General features: G+C 31.2%; 1 protein-coding gene across 1 annotated transcript in view; it reads left to right on the top strand.

Moving 5' to 3' along the window:
• The window catches only part of LOC126776249 (dopamine receptor 2-like), a 144,928-nt gene that overhangs the window by 106,958 nt on the left and 13,644 nt on the right, over positions 1–24,326 (top strand). Inside the window, exon 2 of the mRNA XM_050498566.1 lies at positions 2,902–4,335. Coding sequence (XP_050354523.1) covers positions 3,077–4,335 — 1,259 coding nt within the window. The 5' untranslated portion in view covers positions 2,902–3,076. The remainder of the gene's footprint in view (positions 1–2,901; positions 4,336–24,326) is intronic.

Below are 24,326 nucleotides of genomic sequence, written 5' to 3'. Positions count from 1 at the left end.
GAAAAGGTAGAGAGTGCACTCGTGTTTGCGCACACACTTGTTTTTTATAATATGTTCTAAGCTAGTAAGTTTTAAATAACATTAACAAACAAAAATTATACAATATAATAATAAATAATACACATATATTTTATATTTTATTTACAATCACTTTTTCTTAATTTGTTTGTTACCCATATCCCAAAACAATTTCGTATAAAAATGTAATGTATATCAAGAACCGTATATAAAGGGAAAATGTCACATCGGTATTCTTTATTTAATGTCAAAGGGTAGGTAATTTATATGGGTAGTAAAAAAAGTTTCTTATGCGATGTATCCAGAGCATTTATTAATTACACACGTTCGCTCGAGTTAAAGTTACAGAGGACGTAGCTATCAGTCCGGGTTTGACCCGGGGATTCGCCACCAATCCCGAGTTACCGAGAACAATTAATCACAAGGGAGTTCATTCTGATTGATAGCGGGACCCGTCTCTTGAAATTGAGAAAATCTCCCGCCACAATACTTCACACTTGAACTGAAGAATAAGCTACAAAAATTATTGAATAAAGAGATGAAAGCGATAACGTTGTGGTTGGTGTAAAATATTCTTATTATTTTTTAATGGTTCTATTTATTTTAAAAAATCGTATAATTCCCCTATTCCATCATTTTTTATAGTAATTTTTTGCAAACATAAATATTGAAAAGAAAAATAAAGACAAACGTTTAATATAAAACTACTTTCAAACACAACTACAACTAAGTTTCATATAAATACGTAAAACTTATATAATAAAAAAAAACTATTTATGAACAGTTTTTATTTAAATTCACCTGTTAAGGGGCGTTGATCAACTTTTGCAAATAAGTTTTAAAAAAGTTCCCACCAACCGATTGAGCTGAAATTTTGTTCATATTGTTGAAAAAACACAATTAAATATAGTAAATCTAATAATTTTTGTACATTAATTTATTCTAAATCTTGCTTAAAATATTATTCTGCTTAATAAGTTAGCTTAATCTCATTAGTCTTGGATGAGTAAAGTGAAAAAATTACCTTTTTCTACAGAGACCAAACTTCGTATTTAATAAAATAGATGAGGAATTTCTGTGACGTATCTGTAGCCATGGGACTGTTCTAAGGAGTGAAGACTTACTTTATTAAAAATTATTCAAAGAAGTTTCCAAACAACGGAAAATTAATTCCAAAGTTATTTGAACGGAATAGCCTTTAATTTTATATAACGTTAAATACGTGTTTCATCATTTCATATTTGTAAAAAAACAATTTTAAAAAGTAATAGCGGAGACAACGTACTCCGATTTTAAAGGATAGGCTAGAAGCGTATTCTTTGTCAGAGCATCACGGTAGCTTGCGAATGCGATCCCGTGGCGCTCCTCGTTAAGACGGAAAGGGTACCACTGGTTTTTTAGTGAGTATTCCGATGTTCTTTTTTTTTTTTTATAGAATAGGAAGGCGGACGAGCATATGGGCCACCTGATGCTAAGTGGTCACCAAACGCCCTTAGACATTGGCATTGTAAGAAATGTTAACCATCGCTTACATCACCAATGCACCACCAACCTTGGGAACTAAGATGTTATGTCCCTTGTGCCTGTAATTACACTGGCTCACTCACCCATCAAACCGGAACACAGCAATACCAAGTACTGCTGTTTTGCGGTAGAATATCTGATGAGTGGATGGTACCTACCCATATGAGCTTGCACAAAGATCTACCACCAGTAATATATTAACGATAATACTCAACATACCCGAAGCGTAATCGTTTACTAATTTCCTAATGACTGAATTTGAAATGAAATAAATTAAAGGAATCTGCAATTAAATTATGAGTTTTTCCTAAGAATTACTCAACAGATAATAATTAGGGACTTGTTGCAGAAGCTTACAAAAATAATTCATTGTTATCATAAATGTTGAAAATTACATTAATTTCTATTCATCATATTGTCTCATAATTAAAAAATATCTACGTAAAGCATATTTTATCTAAGATCTCATTTTCGCAGATTCAGCATTTACTATTGTTATTAATCCTTTCTTCAAAATATAAATAACAATGAAAGAATTTCCTAATTTAAGTTTTGTTTACGTCGCATCACGGTGTCTAGACACCTACTACAGCAATACAGTTTGTATTCTAGATGCAGGCCATATTCTTATTCATACTAATAAACAAGCTTTTACTCAATATCTCTCGAGTCAATGTATTTCAGATTTGATGTTGCCTATTCGAATATATATTTGTTTAAGTATATTAAGGATTCCTCAAAAGCCAGTCAACATAAATTTTGATCACGGCACGGGGAATGTAAAGGGGAAAGGGAGGGGTCGATTGAAGTGCCCTCATGTGCACAGGCTGATCACGGCCCACGGAGCACAATTCGTTTGATCTCGCCGCCTGTTCGCTAAGCACTATTTATGTCCCAGCGAACCAAGGACATTCATTCATGACTATATAAATGACACATGGCAATGACACAATTATCTGACTAAATTTTCTTCCAATAAAACGAAGTCGTATAAAATGAGTTTAGGAATATAAGAAAAAAAATGTACGTCTTGTCTGCCAAATCTTGTGTCTTTCCTGTCTTTATGGAAGTAACGAAATATTATTAGTTTTTTACATAATATCATAAATATTCATGGATCAAAATTATAAATAAAAAAATTTAAAAAAAGTGCAAGATTAGAATTTCCACTTACAATATTATTTTCTAGACAACCTTAACATATTTAGATAACATAATCGAAAATATAAAATACACGTGTAATATTAATTCATATATATATATATAATTGGGTTCTATCTGTCACAAAGCTCGACAAAATTAACATTCAACCAATGTCACTACTTAATATATATTAACAATATTTTTAACTTGTTTCAGGATGCTGACAACATATCAGTAAAGACTAAAAGCATGCCAACGCAATATGTGCCAGATACTCAAAATCGAGAACAGAATGCCTGCCAAAAACTTAATATCCAAATGGCTGCGGACAAAACAAGGAAAACATAAAGACTCACCATGGCGCTAGTAAGCGAATAACCATCAGGAAAATATGAATACGACCAAACCAGAAATACTGGTGGCAAGAAGCCAATTGGACATTTTGCAAAGAGGACCCGAATACTTCCTAGAGAACCCACGACTGCCGTATAACATTGTATTAGAATTCAATGCTACCTTTGACAATAACAATACTTTTAATTCAACAAATGTCTCCGGTGAGGTTTGGAATGATTACATAAATCTTCTTCGTGAACGAGCCCTACTTGTTTCATTCTTACTTCTGTTTTCGTTGACGACTGTTTTTGGAAATATGTTAGTAATACTGGCAGTCGTGAGGGAGCGATATCTTCATACATCTACGAATTACTTCGTTACGTCACTAGCTGTAGCTGATTGTCTCGTGGGTCTAGTGGTTATGCCCTTCTCTGCCCTTTATGAAGTTTTGGAGCACACGTGGTTTTTTGGCGTGGACTGGTGTGATGTTTGGAGATCGTTGGATGTTCTCTTCAGTACTGCATCAATACTTAATCTATGTGTTATATCATTAGACCGATACTGGGCCATCACTGATCCTATCACATATCCGATGCGGATGAGTGGCCGGAAAGCCGCATTTCTCATAGCAGCGGTGTGGGTGTGTTCAGGTGCGATATCATTTCCGGCTATCGCGTGGTGGCGTGCAGTGCGCTTGGAAGAAGTACCAGATTATAAATGCCCGTTCACGGAAAATTTAGAGTACATAATATTTTCTTCAACAATATCATTTTATCTACCCTTGTTTGTTATGGTGTTTACATATTACCGTATATATCGTGCCGCGACTATTCAGACTAGGTCTTTAAAAATTGGGACAAAGCAAGTGATGAGACCAAGTGGAGAGTTAGAACTAACGTTACGTATTCATAGAGGTGGCACGGTGCGTCAAAGAACTGATGTGTGTCATGGTGCGTGTACTCCCGAGGAAGCAGATCAGGAACCATTAACAGCATTACAAAACAATGGACTTTCACGTTCATCGACGCGTTTAACAAATGTTACTCATAATAAACATTTGCCCAAAAACTTTTCCCTTTCGCGAAAGCTTGCTAAATTTGCAAAAGAAAAGAAAGCAGCAAAGACGCTTGGAATTGTAATGGGTGTATTTATAGTTTGTTGGTTACCATTTTTCGTAGTTAATCTCCTATCTGGTATATGTTCGTCATGCATCACACATGAAGAGATAGTCAACGTGGTGGTCACGTGGCTCGGGTGGGTCAACTCATCCATGAACCCTGTGATCTACGCATGCTGGAGCAGAGACTTTAGAAGGTTTGTGTTTATATCATGTTATTATTGATTTAAGTAACTTCTAGATTAACAATCTTACAAATTACATAAATATAATTTTCACAACGACTTTATTTTCTACGAAAAAATATTTTCAGCTAAAAATAATTTAATTTTTATTATATTTTTAAAGTATTCGATATCATATGTCAACAAAGTGCTATTCCATTTCATTATTTATATAAAATTGAATTAAAACGAACGAGCATTATGACCGGGATATAAAAGCATACAGCGAACGAATAAAATGCATGGCCACTCAACTCTTTCAACTAGAAAAAACTTTAATAGGTATTCACACGACCTTATTAGTTTCGTCTAGTGTACTATTTAATTATAGTTATTTTGAATATAATAGTTTGTGCTCATTAATTCTATACAAATGGGATACAGATTTGTTTTTCAAACCCGTTATGTACTGAAAATTAAATTAAATAGGATAAACTCACTTGATTAAAAAACACTGCAATAAGAACAAAATAATTACTTAATATAATAATTAATTAATAATTTAAATTAAATAATAATTGACGTTCTTGAATTCCCTAAATTAAAAAAAAACTATAACATTTATAAAAGTAAAGTTGAAAAGGATTTTTTCCTTCTTAGGCTTCCTTTTCTATTTGAGGAGAAGGTTTGGAAGTAATCAAACCTCATTGCTCCAATGCGGGTTGTGAAGTTAAAGTGATTTCTAAAAACGAAGTATCATTTTATATTAGTTTCAATTTACTCAAAAGGTATGAGAAACTACGCATTTTAAAAGCATTTCATGAATATGAATTCTATGATGAATTTAAATACAATACGAGTATGAAAAATAATTTCAAAACTATTTATAATTCTCTGACCCATCAACTTGTCATACATGTTTATTATAACTTTTACATTGACCGAATAACATACACAACACAGAGAAAGTGGAGAACGTTATTGTTCTTTATTTTCCTCTTGTTTTTCGATATAACATCACAGATTCTTATTAACTTAATTCTTGCTGACAAACAAATTTTTTTTATATAATTATTGCCTTTATTTATTAATCAGTAAACATTTTTAATATTTTGTTATTCGATATTATATACTATTGTTATACTTTCGAATGTATAACATGATTAAGATGATTTATAAATATTTTATATCATTATTAACAACTGAAAACTATAGAAAATCGTAAATATAACTATTTAAATCGAATGTTTAGGCATTCACCTTATTTTTCCCATATGCAGACTCATAAGTCTTAGGTATAAAAAATTGTCATATTAATTTGTAATAATGTCAAATTTGTGATAATGTTGAGCGAAAAACTATCAATAATCTTTGATTAAGCGATTTGTATCTTTACTCTCTTTAGTGATTTTACGTCCAATCGTCACTCATATAAATATTAGTTTCCGTTCGCGTCTTCACCTTTCATTTAAGTAGGGGGGTTAAGTATTAGGTACCCTATGTGCCTTTCAATACTCTTGACAACGTTCATACAAAATATCATATCGAGTTAAGACGTGAAAGCGCAACAAACAAACAAACTCACTGTCGCATTTATAATATTAGTAACGACTTACCTAAATGTTACTTCACTCATATGTATTCCCTGGAACTTATATCAAAAATTAACATTAACATAAAAGAGTTAAAAACAAATAAACAAACAACCGTATTAAATGATACGAATAAGCTTTTATGACGAAAGACTTGTTTTTCTTATACGTACTGTGTTACTGAATATTAAAATTTGTGATTATTTTTTTTTACCCGCAATCAATTTAAACAGGCATTTATTTTTATAAATGTTATTTACATTGAAGACTGTAATAAGTATAAACAAAAAAAAGTTACTGTATATTATGACCTTGGAATGGTAAGTGTGCTAGAACTTTCCCCTTTGAATCGCTATTCCGATTTTCTGGGCGAAAATGAGACGATGGAGGCAGTAAGACAAGGCGTTATTGTATTTTATTATCATTATTTCTAATGGAGAATAATTAACAATTATACTATTTTGAGGCAAAAAAATAAAACGATAGAATTTTTACCAAAGAAGTAATCTATCTAATTTTGAACAAAATACTAGCCATTAAAAACATAGTCAAACAGATCAATGAACAGTTGAATAACAAGCGATTATTTTCGTCGTTATCCATTCGTCAATCTCCGATCGATTTTCTGTGCTATTTTTATTTATTTTGATCGAAACCGATCACCTTTGTTCCTTTGTAATCGACAATTCGTATCTAACTTTATCTAGACCCACAGTTCGACTATAAAATTGTCGAACAGAAACCGTCAATTACGCGAAATCCTCCCGGCTCTCAGAGCTTATCGAATCGTGACCAACATGAGACCCCGTAAATCATGTTACGTGTATTATTATGCTACCTAAAAGCCGCACTAAATCATCTTAGGACAGAACCTTGGTTTTTTTTCGTCTCACTTGGTGTTGCTAAATTCATGCGTTTTTCTTCTGAAAAAAAATGTTCTTATCCGAGCAATTTGTGACTGTAAAATTTATTTAAAACTAGCCAACTCTGACAGACGTCCTGTATACATATTTAAAAAATATTATTATGGCGATTTTGAAGTATATATGCGGTGCAACGTCATTCAGCGAGTTACAACAAAGAGCTGAATATAAAAACCGTGAAAGTCCATAAAAAATTACATAAATGTGCCAACTTTCATTTCCTTTTGGTTTTCAATCAAAAGTATCATAAACATATACAGATGACAATTTTTCTAGATGTAGTTTTAGTTTGTTAAGTTATTTTATTGTATACATATATAAATAGAATCAAAATATCACCCTACGACAAAATAACCAACAAGCTGAACACAATAATAAAACATTCACCCGGATTCGGTCGACCTTAATGCGAACAGACTTGTTCCGTTTGCGTCATCGCAACTTTTAATCATAAACTTAACAGAGAAGTGCGAGATGAATATCTCGTCCTATTTTAATATTGTATCATAATATGAAAAATAAAAGACAATTTCTTCCCTCGGTCGTGCTTGAACCCACACTCTTCGCTTAAGATTCAGGTTTTCTGCGAAAATATAAGTAGACAGTGATAATTTTATAAAACGCTCAACTGATAAAAATATTGTATTTAAATTTATCTAAGTACTTATAAATCTTATACATGTGATATTTTTGTTTTAAGTTCGGTTCTGCAGCTCCAACAATAGAAAATTGATAAAATTTGTTAACCTCATTGATGAAGTAGTTACCGAAACCTTGGTAAATAGATATTTACCAAGGATAAAACGATAATTTATACAATTTTTTTCATATACTCGATAATTAAATTTTATAATACTTTACAATTATCAAAACTCCGTTATTACTGAAAATAAAATATGTTTTCCTGAACTGATATGTTAGTTCCTGTTTCCACGACTTCCTTGGGCAGGCTACGTAAGTATAGCAATACTTACGAAGCATTAGACTAACCGATAGTTCAGCAGAATTATCGGTTAGTCTAATGCCAAAATGATCCAGCTTGAATCATTGTGTGAGCCAGTGTAATCACAGACAACGTGGAGAAACATTTTAGATTCCATAGTTGTCATTGGTGTTGTCAGTTGTTTATAAATAGTAGATATTTTTGATAATGGCCATAGAGCTTGTATAGGCAAAAGTAAATACTTGTGGCAAAGCAGACAAGTAGGTATTATCCATCTATGGTAACCCATTGGCTCATCTGTCTTCCCAAAATGAATTAAAAAAAAGAACAATCCGATATTGTCCTGGATCCAAATAACTAAAACAAATAACTTATTTTAATAGCTTTGTTTGCTTGGGAATATTTCTGTACGGAAAAGAAATGGAAATATTCATTCAAAGGAATGGATATATACAAAATACGATTATTATTTTTCAAAAGTACGGCTAGCTTATAACGTCTTATTTTAGCTGAACAAATTTTCTCTATTATCTATCTAGTGCTTAACGGCTCATAAACTGCACGCTCACGTTCCTGAAGACTCGTAACGCATATAATTCTTAGTATAAGACAAGTATGCAAAGTCTATATATCCACGTTTTAAATGCAAATATAGCAATTCGTGCTTGTTCGATCGTTTTAATTGTATAAAAAGCAGGTTTGATTGGTATAGAAAAAATGTTTTATGTTAGTTAGTGTTTTTTTTTTGAATACCGCCTTACCTTACACATATAATATGAAAGTAAAGCAAGATATCTTCAAAATATAATACATGGTTACTGCCTCAAAGACGTGTTCCTATAGATAGATAGATAGTAGAACTAGCTTTGATACCCATCTCAAATTTCCAGCCTCCATAAGTACTTTAATATATCACCGAACAATGGACATTTTGTTTTTGTTTACGAGACTGTGGTATATGAATAAATAAATATTTCTATTATATTTTATTATAGTATTAGCAACGAAGGTATTAAAAAAACATAGGTTTTGAATTATTAATATTTCATTTATTATCTGTGTAAGATTAACACTAAAAAAAATCGAAATGCATATTTTTAATAGAGACAGCAATCAACTCGTTTTCACTAGACAAACGTGAGGAAAAAAAATGAGAATAAAACTGGAATAGTATATTCCAGTTTTATTTAAACAATTAAATTTATAGATCCCGCATGAAAGTCTAATATTATATCCATGCGTGTTTATTATCTGTTTAAGTCTAGCTAATATACATTGTATAGTATTGTTTTATAATATAAAATGTTTTATAAAATAATATAAAAAACTCATAATTTTTAAAGGAATACAATAACGGAAATAAATAGAAATTATGAGATATAACGGTCTTCTCGTTTTGAAAATCGAATAGATTTTATGCACTGATGTGTAACACCCATGCTTATAAAGAAGTTGAAAAGAAGGTCACGCACAAAGCCGTACACAAATCGTGAAAGATTGTTCTGTATAGAAATGACTTTTATTTTTCTTTATCTGTATTGTTACCGTTATAAAAAGGTGCAATAATTTAGGTCACGACGCTACCACTAATGGTGTTTTCGTTGCTCAAACCAATTAAGGCCGCTTACATCAATCAAGACAGTATAAAGACGAATTTGTTGTTTGTGGAAATGGTTATTATATAATAAATAAATTATCATGGGCATAGATATTTTAAACTACCTTTTTTTAAAAAAAAAATTCAATTAAATTTATCAAATATTTATTTATCTAGCTTATTCTTTAGATTAAGTTTTACGTTATAATTATTGTTAATTTTATTTTGTTTTTAAATTAATAATAATTATTAATAATTTTTACATATTACAATGATAACTATATGCAATTTTTTCAAATCACAACTTTACTTCTTCTGGAAATATACATATTATTTAATATTTTCAAAAAGTAATTTACATTATTGAGAACGATTAATTAATTTAAAACCTTATAAATTGATATCTTATCGTGTAACCGATCAGAAAGAATGTTTATTCTTTAACATGTTTAAATATATGAAGATAATTATTATATTCTCGAAAATAAACAAGTTCTTTACTTTATATCTATGCATTATTCGTATTCATTTTAGTACTTTAATAAATATAACAGATATTTGCTTTTCAAGGGTATTGATATATACCGAGAAAACTTTTGGTAAACGACTTTACACAACACACGAACACAACATTACAGTTTTCCTGGAAATAGGTTCAATTTCCACTAGTTTAATAGAATAAAGAGGGGTTTTAAATAATAACGGTGTTTAATGCGAAATAATATTTTACCTGATTTTGCATGGATATTTTTTTATATGTAATTATAATTTCATGAGCTGCGTCTGATCAAAAACTGGAAGGGTAAGTAAGCCAGTGTAAAGACAGGCTTACTCAAGGTTATTATATCTTTCGCCCATGTATATTGGTGGTAACGACCATTTATCTCCAAGTGGCCTTTCTGCCCGTCCGTCTACCAATATAACATAAAAAAAACTTCTTAATTCAAATAATATTTTCCAATGGAAATCATAACAAGGCAGAATATCTCATGAAATGATGAGCTAGCTGTTATAAATCACGTAAGCGATACATACATAAAGCAAGTGACGTCATGGCGATGAACTATATACTACTTAACTACGAAATTATGATGCTGAATACGTTTCGAAATCCTCTTGATATATGCACCATACAATTAGAGTCAAATCAATTTCGTTTGTTGTTTCGATGTAATGTAATTTTAATAATTCAAAATATTCTTCTCTAATATTATGAAGCCTAGATGGTCCGGTGGTCGGAACATGTGAATCTTAAGCGAAAATTTCATGGTCGAACCCGTACTATTACCACTGAACTAAAAGAATATCGGTTTATAGCCGCAAAACTTTAGTTATGTGCCGTTTCATAGCAATAAAGAGTAGCAACTTGAAAATGTCTATATGTGTATGCCAATAACCTCATCCTCTATTGAGGAAATGGTTCGGAGCTGGGTCTACCCCGTTGCTCTAGCAAGGGTATGCATATGATAACTTAATTTAAGCCGAAAAATGTAGGACTCCTTAAAAAGTTTTTCGTCCCCAACGAGAATGATGTGAATAATAAATGATGGTGATGTTCTTATATAAAAACAAATATTATTTCGTCCGTAATTACGTTTGATTATTCTATTCGAGCTTATAATAACATATTAGGTATATACTATAACATATATATCACTAAAACAATAGTTCCGAGGTCACAATAGTAACGAGCTTAGGGTTAAGATAACAGTTCGTGTAGTATGTTGATGTATTGAAAATTAATGGGACAAGTTAAAACCATATTTCGTATTCCTGTGTTCTAGTTGTAAGGGTGACTAGCCTAACGGAAATACAGGCAAACGAAACACCTATGTTTATTTGTTAGTGAATTGGTATAGGAAATATTTTTTTACACGCAACAACGACATAAGATATATTCTAAGTTGAAGACTCGCGGACAACTGTTTACGGGAAACTTTTAGATCAGACCTTCTCGGCCTCCACTGTATTTGCAACTAAAACCTGTATATAGACCTTACAGTGACTATGAACGTATGTAAACACTAACTATAAGAGATTAGTAACCCTTCTGCCTTCTGTATATAAAGAGATCTTATATACTCCTACTTTTATTGCCTATGTTATATAAGAGCTAGCTTATTTTTCGTACAGAGAGAAGGAACAATGAAATTCTACAAGCTTTCGGCAAAATCCAATTTGCACAGCAATTTTTATGCATAATGCATTTAATATTTTATAAATATATTTTTACAGAAAAATACTATAAATATATTTACATAAGAATTATTCAAATAGAGGACATTGAATTCAGACATATTAAATTATAAATTCAAAATTTAAAATGATATGGCATTTGCGAAAAAAATATGTAAAAACAAACAGTTACATCATGTAAATATCCCACTGCTGCGCTAGGGCTTTTTTCTTTAGTGGAAAAGGCTTGGAGCTTATTTAACCTTGCTGCTCCAATGATGGTTGGTTGACTCACGTGTGGCCGTTTTTTGTACCTACACATGCAGGTTTCCTCACGATGGTTTCCTTTACCGCCCAGCACGAGATGAATTTAAGGTTTTGTAACTGAAACAATTACAAAAGGAATTATATAACGTAGTTTGATAAATAACTTTTCCAGAATTAGCAGTAAAATAATTATTTAAGATTCAGTTAATTTTAACACAAAAAACCTTCATTAGAATAATATGATTGTTTTGATTTTATCACGAGGGGCCTCGAATGTCGCTTCTTCTGTTTATTATGTTACAGGCGTAAACGCAATTACAGCTAGGCGCTTTCATTTGGCAAGTAAATTGTACTTTCCGTGTTCTTAAATTAATTTAGCATCGAGTGTGGTAACCTTAAATGGAGAGTAACGAACACATGTTGGTATAAAAGATATAATATCGAATTAAGAAGTATTTTTACTGAAAGGTGAAGCTCGAAATTTGATAAAAAAATATATATCCTTTATGAAAATTAACAAAATTATAACTCAAGTCAGTATATATTACTGCAGGTAAATATGAGTTAATACATATTTAATCATACGTATTTATATTCACCTTTACAGGTTTATCTTATTCTAAGTTATAAGAAAATGTATAAATAAATAGATTACCTGAAAAGTCATCCAGTTAAGTTTGCATTACGACGGGTTTAAAAGCAAAATTACTTTGAACATACACATTTGTTTTATAAATCAGTCGGTACGGTGTTTTTCGGATGACAAGGCTTCGGAAAAAAAATTGGAAGCGCTTTGTATTTATTATTATATTATAGTTTTTTTATTATTAAATTAAAGCCTTAAATATACACAAATAAAACTAAAAAATAGTTAATGTATACATCGTGACCGCGTGGAATAGTGGCAAGAATGCTAGCAGCATTTCCTCTTTGAATCGCAATTCCGATTCTCGGTGAAAATGAACCTGCCCTACGGTCGCCAGTAGAGGCAATAAGAGGGGGAAATTTAATTTATAGTAAAAAAAACTACACCGTATTTTTTATAATAATTTGCAAATATATGTACTATAAAAAATACAATAATTCCGGTCATTGTAGATAGAAAAAGCATAGAAATGAGATCGCGTTGCAAGAGAGGCGTGTAAGGGACGCGTGGGTGAAAACAAATATTTTGCTAGCTTTAGCGCTCTTAAGCCGATGGTAAAAATTCTAAATTAATACTTAAAGCGTTGAATGTACAGTATTTACTACTAATTACTACATGAAGCTGACAGTCCTGATTTCATCCAAGTGAAATTCATGCAAAGATTCCTTTCCCTCCTCTTAAAATTGAAATTTACAAAAATCCTTTCTTAGCGGATGCTAACGTTATAAAATAAAGCAATGTTCCAAATTCCAGTTTTCTGAACTCATTAGTTTAATTCAAAATGAATACAAATTGTTTATTATAATTTTTTACTACTCTCAACCATATTAGAGAGCTGGCGACGTCACATCTTTTAGTGATATTTATAACGACATTTAATAAATTTGTTGGGGAATTTAGCTGCTATGTCGTAAGATACAATGTAGATAAATTTATTATCCTTGTTGACTACGTTATATTAATGTAATAGATAATGTTGCATAATATTAAAAAATCATATTATTTTGTTAATGCGTTGCAATATCCTTAATTTTTAAAGCAATTTTTTGATGTCACGCACGCCTCCTACTGGACGCTTATGCTATAACGCAAGCGCCAACAGAAAACGTACAAAGTATTAACACAAACGGATAATCGATTCGTTATATTCGCGACATACAATGTTAAGAGTAAAATATGTTTTTTTTATTGTTTGTCACTTGTTTGTAATGTTCACCTTTTAACCGTGCTTTAGCTCAAGGCGTAAGATCAGTATTACAAAATAAATAATATACAATTATATTTTATATATCAGCTCGCACACACACCGCCTTCACTTCGGACCAATTCTTATATATATTCTTTTTTCCCGCGCTATGCGATGTGTGTCATCCGAAATGACAGATAGATAGATACACAGATAATATATATTTAATATTATAAAAAACTAATTAATACATTATTGTAGATGCGTTTTCACTACAGCGTTGATTAATTTTTGAAATTCCTGAATCCCGTTGTCTAAGTTTTTTGTAAATACGTACGTACGTATTTACAAACTTATCCTTACCACTGGGCCATCATATAACATTGACATTATGCATACGTATGCATAACGCGTGAATCTTAACCGATGATTGTGGGTTCAAGCCCGGGCAAGCAACACTGAATTTTCATTTGTGATTATAATTCATCTCGTGCTTGACGGTGAAGGAAAACATCGTGAGGAAACCTGCGTGTGTCTTATTTAAATTCAGCCACATGTGTATTCCACCAATCCGCATTGGAGCAGCGTGGAATAAGCTCCAAACCTTCTCCTCAAAAAAGGGGAAGAGACCTTAATCCAGTAGTGGGACATTCACAGGCTGTTACAGTTACAGTATATGATTTGAAATTTATTAAAGTTTCGTGAAATATAGGTAGTTCTTATTTCATCATCATTTGGTCCTCTCAATTACTTCGAGCGTATACGAAAACAAGCATTATTATTTATTATATAGGAGACAATCAAAACCTGACGTATTCCGGTCTGTGTATACCAATTTTCATGACAATCGTTACAGACGATAAAAAGCTATGACGTCATTTAGCGGCGACTTACAAAAAATCGGGTAGCATATAACCTTCTGCATGAAAAAAATTATATATATTCCAATTTTAATGGAAATCGGTCAAACGGCATCAAAGATTAATTTCAAACGAATACATTATCTATTTATATTTTGTATTTGTTTGATATTCGTTACCAAATAGCTTATTTACAAAAAAGGAACAACTTTTGAGTCCCAATCATTTGGAACAACGAATAATAATGATACTGTCGGTGAAATACAATACCATGGTAACAATATTTTGTTCTTAAATTTATCAAGCAAATTCTATTAATCATAATCTCGAGCGACGGCCTCTAGCAATTTTCAACGGCTCCGATAATCCATTTAAAGTTGGTCGCTCATCATCGCGATTTGAACCGACGATGAAAAGTTATTGGATTTGTTTTAAGAATAATTTAAAATAAATATTAAAATATAATTATAATTAAGTTTATAAATTACTGATATATAATAAAAAAATTGTCTTTCATTGTACACGATAAAAAACTTCATTTTTAGTGCTTATAGCGAATAGTTATTGAATATACACATAATATATACTAGTAAATAAGAAAAATATTAAGTATGCAAAGGCGGCATTATTACCTACAGTGATCTCTCCCAGGAGATTATTTCAATGATAATGACATGCAATTATTATTATCAAGGTAGTTATTTATTTTTAAAATAGATAATTTAACTGTTCTGTAACTCTTACCTTGTAGAATTGAAATATTTTTGCGTCACTTAAACACGCTACGTTTGCATAATTATTACTTAAAAACAATAAACTATCGTGTCTAACGCTTTTTTACCCATGTTTTCACTCCAAAAATATTATACAATTTATATATCACGAGCAAATGTATATTGCTGTGATCATTATTATGATTTTAGTAAAATTATAAAGTAATAGTAAATCCCAGTGGAAACACATAAGTTTATTAATAGTCTCGTGTTCCCTTCGGAAAAACCGCTGATACATCGCCGGTTCATTGTTCGGGTACGTTACACACTGATAGAATTTACTTACGTAAGAATATTTTCTGCGGCCTGAATCATTCTTGGCCACGCAATCGAATAAATGTTTTATAGCCGTTCTGTCATATTCTATTTATTTCACGATAAATATTTGGGAACGCTACTATATATTCTCGGTGGTTATTCAAAGTGATATATTAGCTTCATTGTTGGGAGAGTTTTCTTTATCTATAGGACTGGTATGTTTATGTAAATAATTTTAGATTTAACATACTTGATATAATTTTGTGGAATCTATATAATATTATATAAACATTACTGCACCGTCCCCGCTGATCGTAATGGTGTTATATCACCTATAACCTTTGTCAACAAATGGGCTATCTGACGGAAAAAGTTTCCTTCAATTCAGACAGGCAAATTTCAAATTATTTTAAGGGTGCCTTAGGATGTGCTTAAAATAAATTGGTCATTTTTCGTTCAAATAAAAATGAATAAAAAATGATCAGGAAAAAGAATCAAAAGATTTATTAGAGAAAGGCAAATATTATGATCTATAATTTCAGGTCAACCTTATTGCATCGGATTAAAAAAGAAAAAAAGTAAATAAATGAAATGACGATAAAGATATACGAGAATCAATATATAACCTAGACGAGCAGATTGGCGTGATTGGTGGACCTTTCACGCTGGAGGTTGTGGGTTCGATTCTCACCCAGGACAGATATTTGTGTGCATGAATATGTCTGTTTGTCCTGAGTCTGGGTGTAATTATCTATAGTATGTATATACAAAAAAAAATAGTATATGTAGTATATCAGTTGCCTGGTTTCCATAGTACAATCTTAATTTGGGATCAGATGGCCGTGTATGAAAAATGTCCCAGGATATTATTATTATTATAACATATAAAATGTTGATAATCACTAATATATAATAGAAAACCAACGCTTTACGTGTTTTAATACAAAGTGTATATTGCAAATACTCAAAACTACTTCTACAATACCACGCCCAATTGACTCGGGCAATGGTCTAAAAGGAAAACACTTAAACGAGTATCACTTACATCTGCCCTGTAGTATCCGATTAGCCCAAGGAAGGGTGCAATTACCAGAGTAAGTCGAGCGGAAAATTATCCTTATCCCTTGACGACCTTTCTAAAATTAAAAAAGTGTGTATTGAGGTCAACGGCATAAAAATTTTACGGAGATTATCAGCGCAATGAAATCGGAATACGAATTACGGTTTTATAAAATTACACGGATTTTAAGATTAAGGCTATGAAAACTTCTACATCAGTAGAAGTTAATGATAAAAATATTAATCACCGGTCTTCATCATCCACAGCTATTGTCCCATTGCAGAATAATAGGTAATGATTAACCTTTTGATCCTGTGCAGATCTAGTCCTTTGAATGTCTTCGACACTTATTGTAGCTTGCTATCCCATGCTCCACTTATCTTGCATTGGCCATGACTACGTCACCACCATAAAGCCAGCTGTTATCGCAGCTTCACTTAAAATTATTTAATGGTAATTTGATACTTTGGTTTGAAATTCTTAGAATTTCCTTATAACCCTGGGCTTGGAAATGAATGCTTCTGCATGGCTCTCTGTGGAAATCTGATTCTTTTCATAAACAGAAAAATATTAGGGGCAAATATAAAAAGGAAGCGTCCATTTTTTTTAAATCCTGCTATGCTTGCAATAAATTTTAGTCATTTTTTTACAATTATCTTCATAAATGACGTAGTTATGATATTTTTCCTTCCCACTCTTGAATTGTTTGGTTGGTGGCCGGCAGCCAAAACAGTGACGTCACAGGTTCCATTCGACTTGGCGACGTAGTGACGCGAAGCTCAATCGTTGTTCAATTAAACTTTTTTTTGAAACATTAAGCTCGTACTAATAGTTAGCGCAAGCAGGTGGCTGATAGCAGGCTCATAATTATTGCGAAAAGTAATAATAATAAATTACAGTATAAGAGTAAATAAAAAAAAGAATAAAATTCGAAATAAATTGACAGCAGTACCTTGAAATTATTTATCACTTAAAATAATAGTTAAATACAGATACATTTGGGATCTTAAATTTGAATTAACTAACGCCTTCTTTTTAAAGTCAGCAAGACATTATTTTCGAAGTGGGCTGTGATAATATTTTAGCCAAAAAATAATCAAATCGACCAATACATGTTTTAAGTTTAGGTTTATAAATAAAATAACAAATTAAAACTAATATTTTAATCATATAAAAACGAAAATCAGAATACGCTTTATTCAAGTAACTCTTATAATCTTCATTTATGGAGATCAAATTGACACAGTTCGAAAATTACCACAGTTCGATTCTGGATGGATTCTGACGAAATTTGCTGGCAATTTAACTATAAATTATTTATTATTATTGTTTATTTACCTTCAATTTATTAAAGAGGTATATAAATTAAATTCAAATAATTAACTATCCTGCATAAGTCTTCAACCAACGAATGCTAGCTCTGTGCTTTTTTTCATATTCATAATATTCTATTGAGTATTTTTTATTATATTCTTAATATGGTTTTTTTTTCTTAAATGGTACAGTGAAAAGTATTTGATGAGATTATAAAAACCTTGTTCAAGGAAGGAGGCATTGACGGGAAAATTTGGTGCTACAAATTTTTCTTTAACGTTTTGAAAACATATTACAAATTCAAATAATTTAACGATTAAAATTTAAATTTTTTTTATTTACACGTTTAGAAATATAATATAATATATTATTAATTGCGATGATGATGCAGAACAGCGTTTGTAGGTACTTTACTAATCATGTATGTAAACTAATATTTAATCAGTAAATTCAAGTTAAATTCGAATAGTTCGGATTATTCATTATTAATTTTACTATTATTAGAATTAAAAAAAATTGAAGTTATATTTACAAGCATATAAAAATGATAATAAGAAATGGGTAGCGCTATTTTGTAACAAGTCAAGTAAAGCATAGATCGATGTCTGACACCCATATATGTAGCTCGTATTAACCCTCGTGTACAGTCGCGTCGTCACTTTCGTTATTTTCGATAGATTTTTAAGTCCCGGGACGATTGGTATTAATTGTATTAAGAAATGGACATAGATCTTGGTAGGTCCTCATTGTTTATTACCAGTGTTTGTGATAAAGACCCGATTGTGCTGCTTGTTAAGACAGTACTTACAAATGAATCCGCTTGTATGCCAGCGGCAATCGTAAAAGTTCGTCGACGAATCCCTTCCCTTACTATTTCTTAATCTCCGGAAACAAATAAAAAAATAACGAATTTCTTTTACACATAATAAGATGGACAGAGGGTACTTATCGCGTTTTCTTTAAAATAACATAAATAAATCAATTCATTTTATTCCGTTTAAAAATAATATCGATTGTAAAATATTTTCAAGTAAAGATTTTATGTCATGTGAATTTCGAATTCAGGCCAATATAAAATTTCATTTCTAAGATGTATTCTTCGAATGTTTTACGTAAAGGTATAAAGCTCATCTATTGTCTCGCAAGAGTTGTAGTGCCGCAAGCCTAAGAACTACAGGTATTGTTTGACAAAAGTACAGCTCCAATTCTTTGGATCTTCACAAATGACGTAGACACCCACACGATGGAACTACTTACATTTTGATACTTAGTCTTATGTATATATACTTTTAAAGTAGGTAAGAAGGTATATTATAATGTTGGAAAGTTTATATAAAAATAGGAATAAAATATTTTTAGGTCTTGAAAAATTAGTAACTTTAATAATGATTTTAATTTTAAAATAACTTTTGACAATATAACACTGCAGTTATTATATTATATTATTAATAATATATTATATAGATAATATAATATATTATTAATATTTCTATTGAGCTCTCTAATAAAGCGTAAAACTTGTGTTAAGAGTAGGAACGACAGCCTAAGAGTCAGAATCGAGCCTGCGACTTTAACATCGCTAGGCGGTTATAATGAGATTACAAAAATTACTTGTAAATTACCTACAAACATGTTCCAATAATTTTCTTGACGGAGACACATATGTAACTCAAAATTTGTAACTCGAACATTATTTTATAGCACGAAATATAGATGTATATTTATGAACAAAATGAATGTTAATTCTGCAGAACTGAAATAGCAGCATTCATACCGCAACCTGAAATCGAAACATTACACGAACTCGAATTCGTAGATGATTCGACGTTTACCATATTACCGTTAACAACACAGCGATTATTCGACGGTATTGCTATATTTCGAACATACGTCTATGTTATAAGATTATTGCTATTAGTTTCAGAACACGTGTGCCATTATAAATGGTTGTTTCATGTCGTATATATCTTATATTATGTAAATTCCTTCGTTAACATGCCTATGCATTAATTACTTAAGATGTAACGAAGACTTGTATGCATCAGAAAACCTACTTTGATGAATTAAGTTTAAGAGCGTAAATCAGTTAAGAGAAAGGAGCACTTGCTTTTGCGCATACGTGACATAAGTGAAATTTATCTAGTTCTAACTTATTCTAATTAGCCAGCAAAAAAAAACGTTACATAAAGTAACGTTGTACTCAAAAACTACTTATCAATCTTAAAGTCGAAATTCGTAAAATGGTCTAGTTACTCACGAACGAAGAAATTTTAACTTTAAAAATCAAACATTCCACCTTTAAACCTAATGGAAACTGGTATCAAATGTTCCATAATTTTAAAAATTGTAAATGTACATATAACCCATTTAATAAAAATAAAACATAGAATTTGAATTTATTTATTTATTGTTTGAGCAAAATGAAATAATTAAATAACAAAGATAAATTGATCGTATTCAAAAAACACAAACATTAACAAACGCTCGTAATAAATATATATATTAATTTATTTCAACACTTACTTAAACAAAGAAAACATATGATACATTTACGCGATCAGAGCTTAAATATGAAACATGAGGAAGAGAAATAACGAAAACATATTATAACTTTTATCGCCAATTTGTTCAACACTAATGAAATTTACTGTAAGTTAATACAAAACGTAATCGAAACACCATCAGCGACGCTGTTCACGTATACATCATAAATCAACTTCACCCTACAATATTAAAGGATTACTTGTACACCTTTATGCACTCACGGGTTCCGTGCAAGCAAAAAGCGGAAATCGCTTACCTGTTTGTATCGTAATATGGAAAAAACACGTCTTGTAACTTTTAACTCTTATAATGGAACAGCAACGATGAAACCCACAAAGAAAACGACTTTATCAACGATATATTATTGGACTCCTACAAACCACGTTATTAAATAAATTTGATGATAGCTGGTGTAAAACTGGGTAAGCACCACAGGATTTTCATGTGCTTAATTTATGCTTATAATTCATCTCATGCTCTCTGATGCAGGAACAAAGGAAAAATTTCCTCATATGTATCCGCCGACACGCATTGGAGAAGTATGACGAAATAAGCTCAAACCTGAAAGAGAAGAGGCAATAGCCCAGTTGTGGTACTTTTACGTCATTAGGTGTCACCTGTATACTCTTTACATTTCTTTTACATACAGTTGTTTGATTGTTTATTTTATGTTAAAAATACACTTACTTTACTGGGTAGGTACTACCCACTCATCATATATTATGTACACTATACAGCAATACTTAGTATGTTGTTGTATTCCGGTTGGAAGGAAGGGCAAATGAACCAGTGTAAGGACAGGCACAAGGAACATAATAACTTAGTTCCTTATTGGCGATTTAATGAATGATGAGTTTTTTCTTACGGCGAAAATGTTTATGCCAATGATGTTGACCGTTCAACATTAGGTGGCCTATTTGCCAGTTGGCTTACCTGTGTTATATAAAAACACACAATACAAAAATAAGTATAATTGTTGCCAAAAAAGTGCAGTGCAGTAATCATTATTATTCTTGCGCAGTTATTATTAACTTATTAGAATTAATGTTATTAAAACAAGCACTAAATTGTGTGTTGCGAATTTTTTAACCTACTTCAAAAAGAAGGGAGTTATTAATTCGTTTGTTTTTATTTGTATGTATATTACTTAATGTCATTGCAGATTGTAAAATAATTTTAATTATTATTTTATGAATAGGAAATCCTTTGAGCATTTAAGCGTGAAACAAGGGCGGTAAACTAGGCGATTTGTCACTTCTCTTTTAAACCTGAGTTGTCTCATTTGAGCAGTGCTGAGAAACACTTTATATAAAAGCAGAAATATATTATAAATCTGTCTTTCAAAAATATCTTTATATGAAAACTAAAAACTTTTTATTATTTTCTTCATATTATAATGATTGTCAGCTTATTGACGGAAAGAAATTTAGTACATCGACAAATTTAAATAAATGCTTTTGTTCAGACCTTGTAACTATACTGGAATGTATATTCCCATCCGAATATTTCTCTTACGACTTTAAGAAATTTTTTCTTTGTAATATATTACCGCCGGCTAAACGTTGTTGAGGTAAAATAATACGGTACATATAAACAAAAACACCAACCAAAATAAATTAGCATAGTTAACACATATATTTATTAGCTGCCGGAAATAAATCCCTGATCCTTTGGTGTTGGGTGTTGATCCGTGTTATAGCGCCAGACGGAAGATAAATTGTAATTAAATCAGAAGATCTGAAATAAATAAATGCCTTTAATGTTTTTGTTTCATTTAAATGAACAATAGTTTATGCTATTGAAGTGGATATTATTGTATTAATAGAACGATGCAAAACTACTATTATCGTACCATCTACTATATATTATTGTGATAAAAGATTAAATTGATATTTCTATGCGAATCCCATTCCCCAATTCCCATTAAACCAAGAATGAATACTACGTATTGCAGTACTCTGGTTTTAAGGCCTCAAGTGTAATTATTTTATTTCCATTATTTATGAATAAGGGTACATTTTAATGCTGACCATCATGCGGCCTCCTGTCATACTTGTCACACTCATGAAACGAATATGGCCATCATGGGACCTCAGACCGGTAAAATACCGAAATTGATTGTCATTAAAATTTAAAAATAAAAAAAATCAATAAAAAATGAAATAAAATAAAAACAGTTTCTTCAATGAAATAATAATATATTTTTGATAAATGTAAAATACATAAACTCACACGGAGAATTTATGAAGTAGATATAGTATACGTGAACGTGTAACGTTTAACCCGTCAAAGATGACATCGTGTCGTGTGCCGTCACGGCGTAAGAGTCGGTCTTATCCTCAATACGCGTCAATAGATGTTTCCCAACAAAAAGATATAAAAAAACAAATCTTAACCTGAAACAACTTATAACTAACAATAACATAAAAAGCCCAAGCTAATTAAAGTTTAAAATGTGACAAGGGCCTGTTTTGTGAAGAGAACGCCGAAAAGGTCAACCCATTCCATAAGTTTTTAATTATAATACGAAGCATTATCTACGTACGATTTTAGGATAAAAAAGTATTATATTCCATAAAGGCCTATTATACTCATAAAATTTTTGGGGTTCGTACTCATTAAAACGTAATAAAGCCTTTTTGGATAATATGGAAATATCGAATATGTCGAACCCAGTTTAATGTATACCATATAATAAGCTACTGTTATCATAATAGATATATTTGAAGGCGAATGGCAGTTTTATTCATTAAAATCTCACTTTGCGTCTCACTCAAGAAATGTTGCAAATCGACTAATGCTGATCCGTTAACTTATATATTTAAATGCTATAATAATTAATTAGAAGTCAATGGCGCATATCAATTTCTGAATAATTCTAATATTGTAAGGCGTTGAGTTTCAAGTTTGTTAAATATATAATATAGAACACTAGCTGAATTCGTACGGGTAAAGTAAGAATTTTATTTTTTTGTCAAAAAATATATCCTGGACCTCAATCGCTGCGTCACCTACCCGGTCCAGTCTAAACTATAGAAAAACCTACTTGAACCTACACAATTACACATAAAAAACAAGAAAATCGGTCCAGCCGGTTAGAAGCCGCAACAGAAAGAAAAGTCAAATCAACGATAACAAACTTATAAATCAGCATTCAGCTAATTAAGTAATTACTTTCTAAATTACATTAATAAGTAGAACCGTTAGTTTTCTATTTCTAGTGCCTTTTCAAAACATTTTTAAAACTATATTATATTTTTTTAGGCTTCTGCCTAGCGTTTTCTCGGCCTAGTAACGCCAGGGTCCGCTTTCCTGCATCTATGTCTCCACTTTGCCCGATCTAAAGCATAAACAATGTATTACAAAATGTAATTCCAAAAACCAATGTTGCAGATAAAATATAAATGCGTCGTTGTTTTGGATCAGAAAGCTACGGTTCGTTATTGTTCTTTACAATAAATGAACTCTAGTTACCTTTATATATTTCCAGGTGTGTATTTACATATCGGCTAATTGAGCTATAGCTCAGGGCAACAAGCTTGTGTGAGCGGCAAAATGTTTTTAGCCATGTATACTATATAGTGAAAAAATCAAGCAGAAAGATGAAAGAATATAGCCGTCGCGAGACATCCAGCAGATGTGAAACACAAGAAATTGATGGTTATAGAAAAAAATAATAAAACCAATAAATATATATGGAATAAAATAAATAAAAACAAGGTAGGAGGGACCGTCGACATAAGCGAGCGTTATGACGTTTGCCGTCATGGCGAAGTGTCGGTCTTACCCCTAAGGGCATTCCTTGGTTATAAATATTATAGTGAGACTGATTTGAAAATCTAGGTATTAATTAAAACTGTCCCACGAACAATTTAGCTAAGATTAT

This window comes from Nymphalis io, chromosome 20 (assembly GCF_905147045.1).
Source record: "Nymphalis io chromosome 20, ilAglIoxx1.1, whole genome shotgun sequence".
NCBI classification, from domain to species: domain Eukaryota; kingdom Metazoa; phylum Arthropoda; class Insecta; order Lepidoptera; family Nymphalidae; genus Nymphalis; species Nymphalis io.
This window is presented reverse-complemented; position numbering and strand designations above follow the sequence as displayed.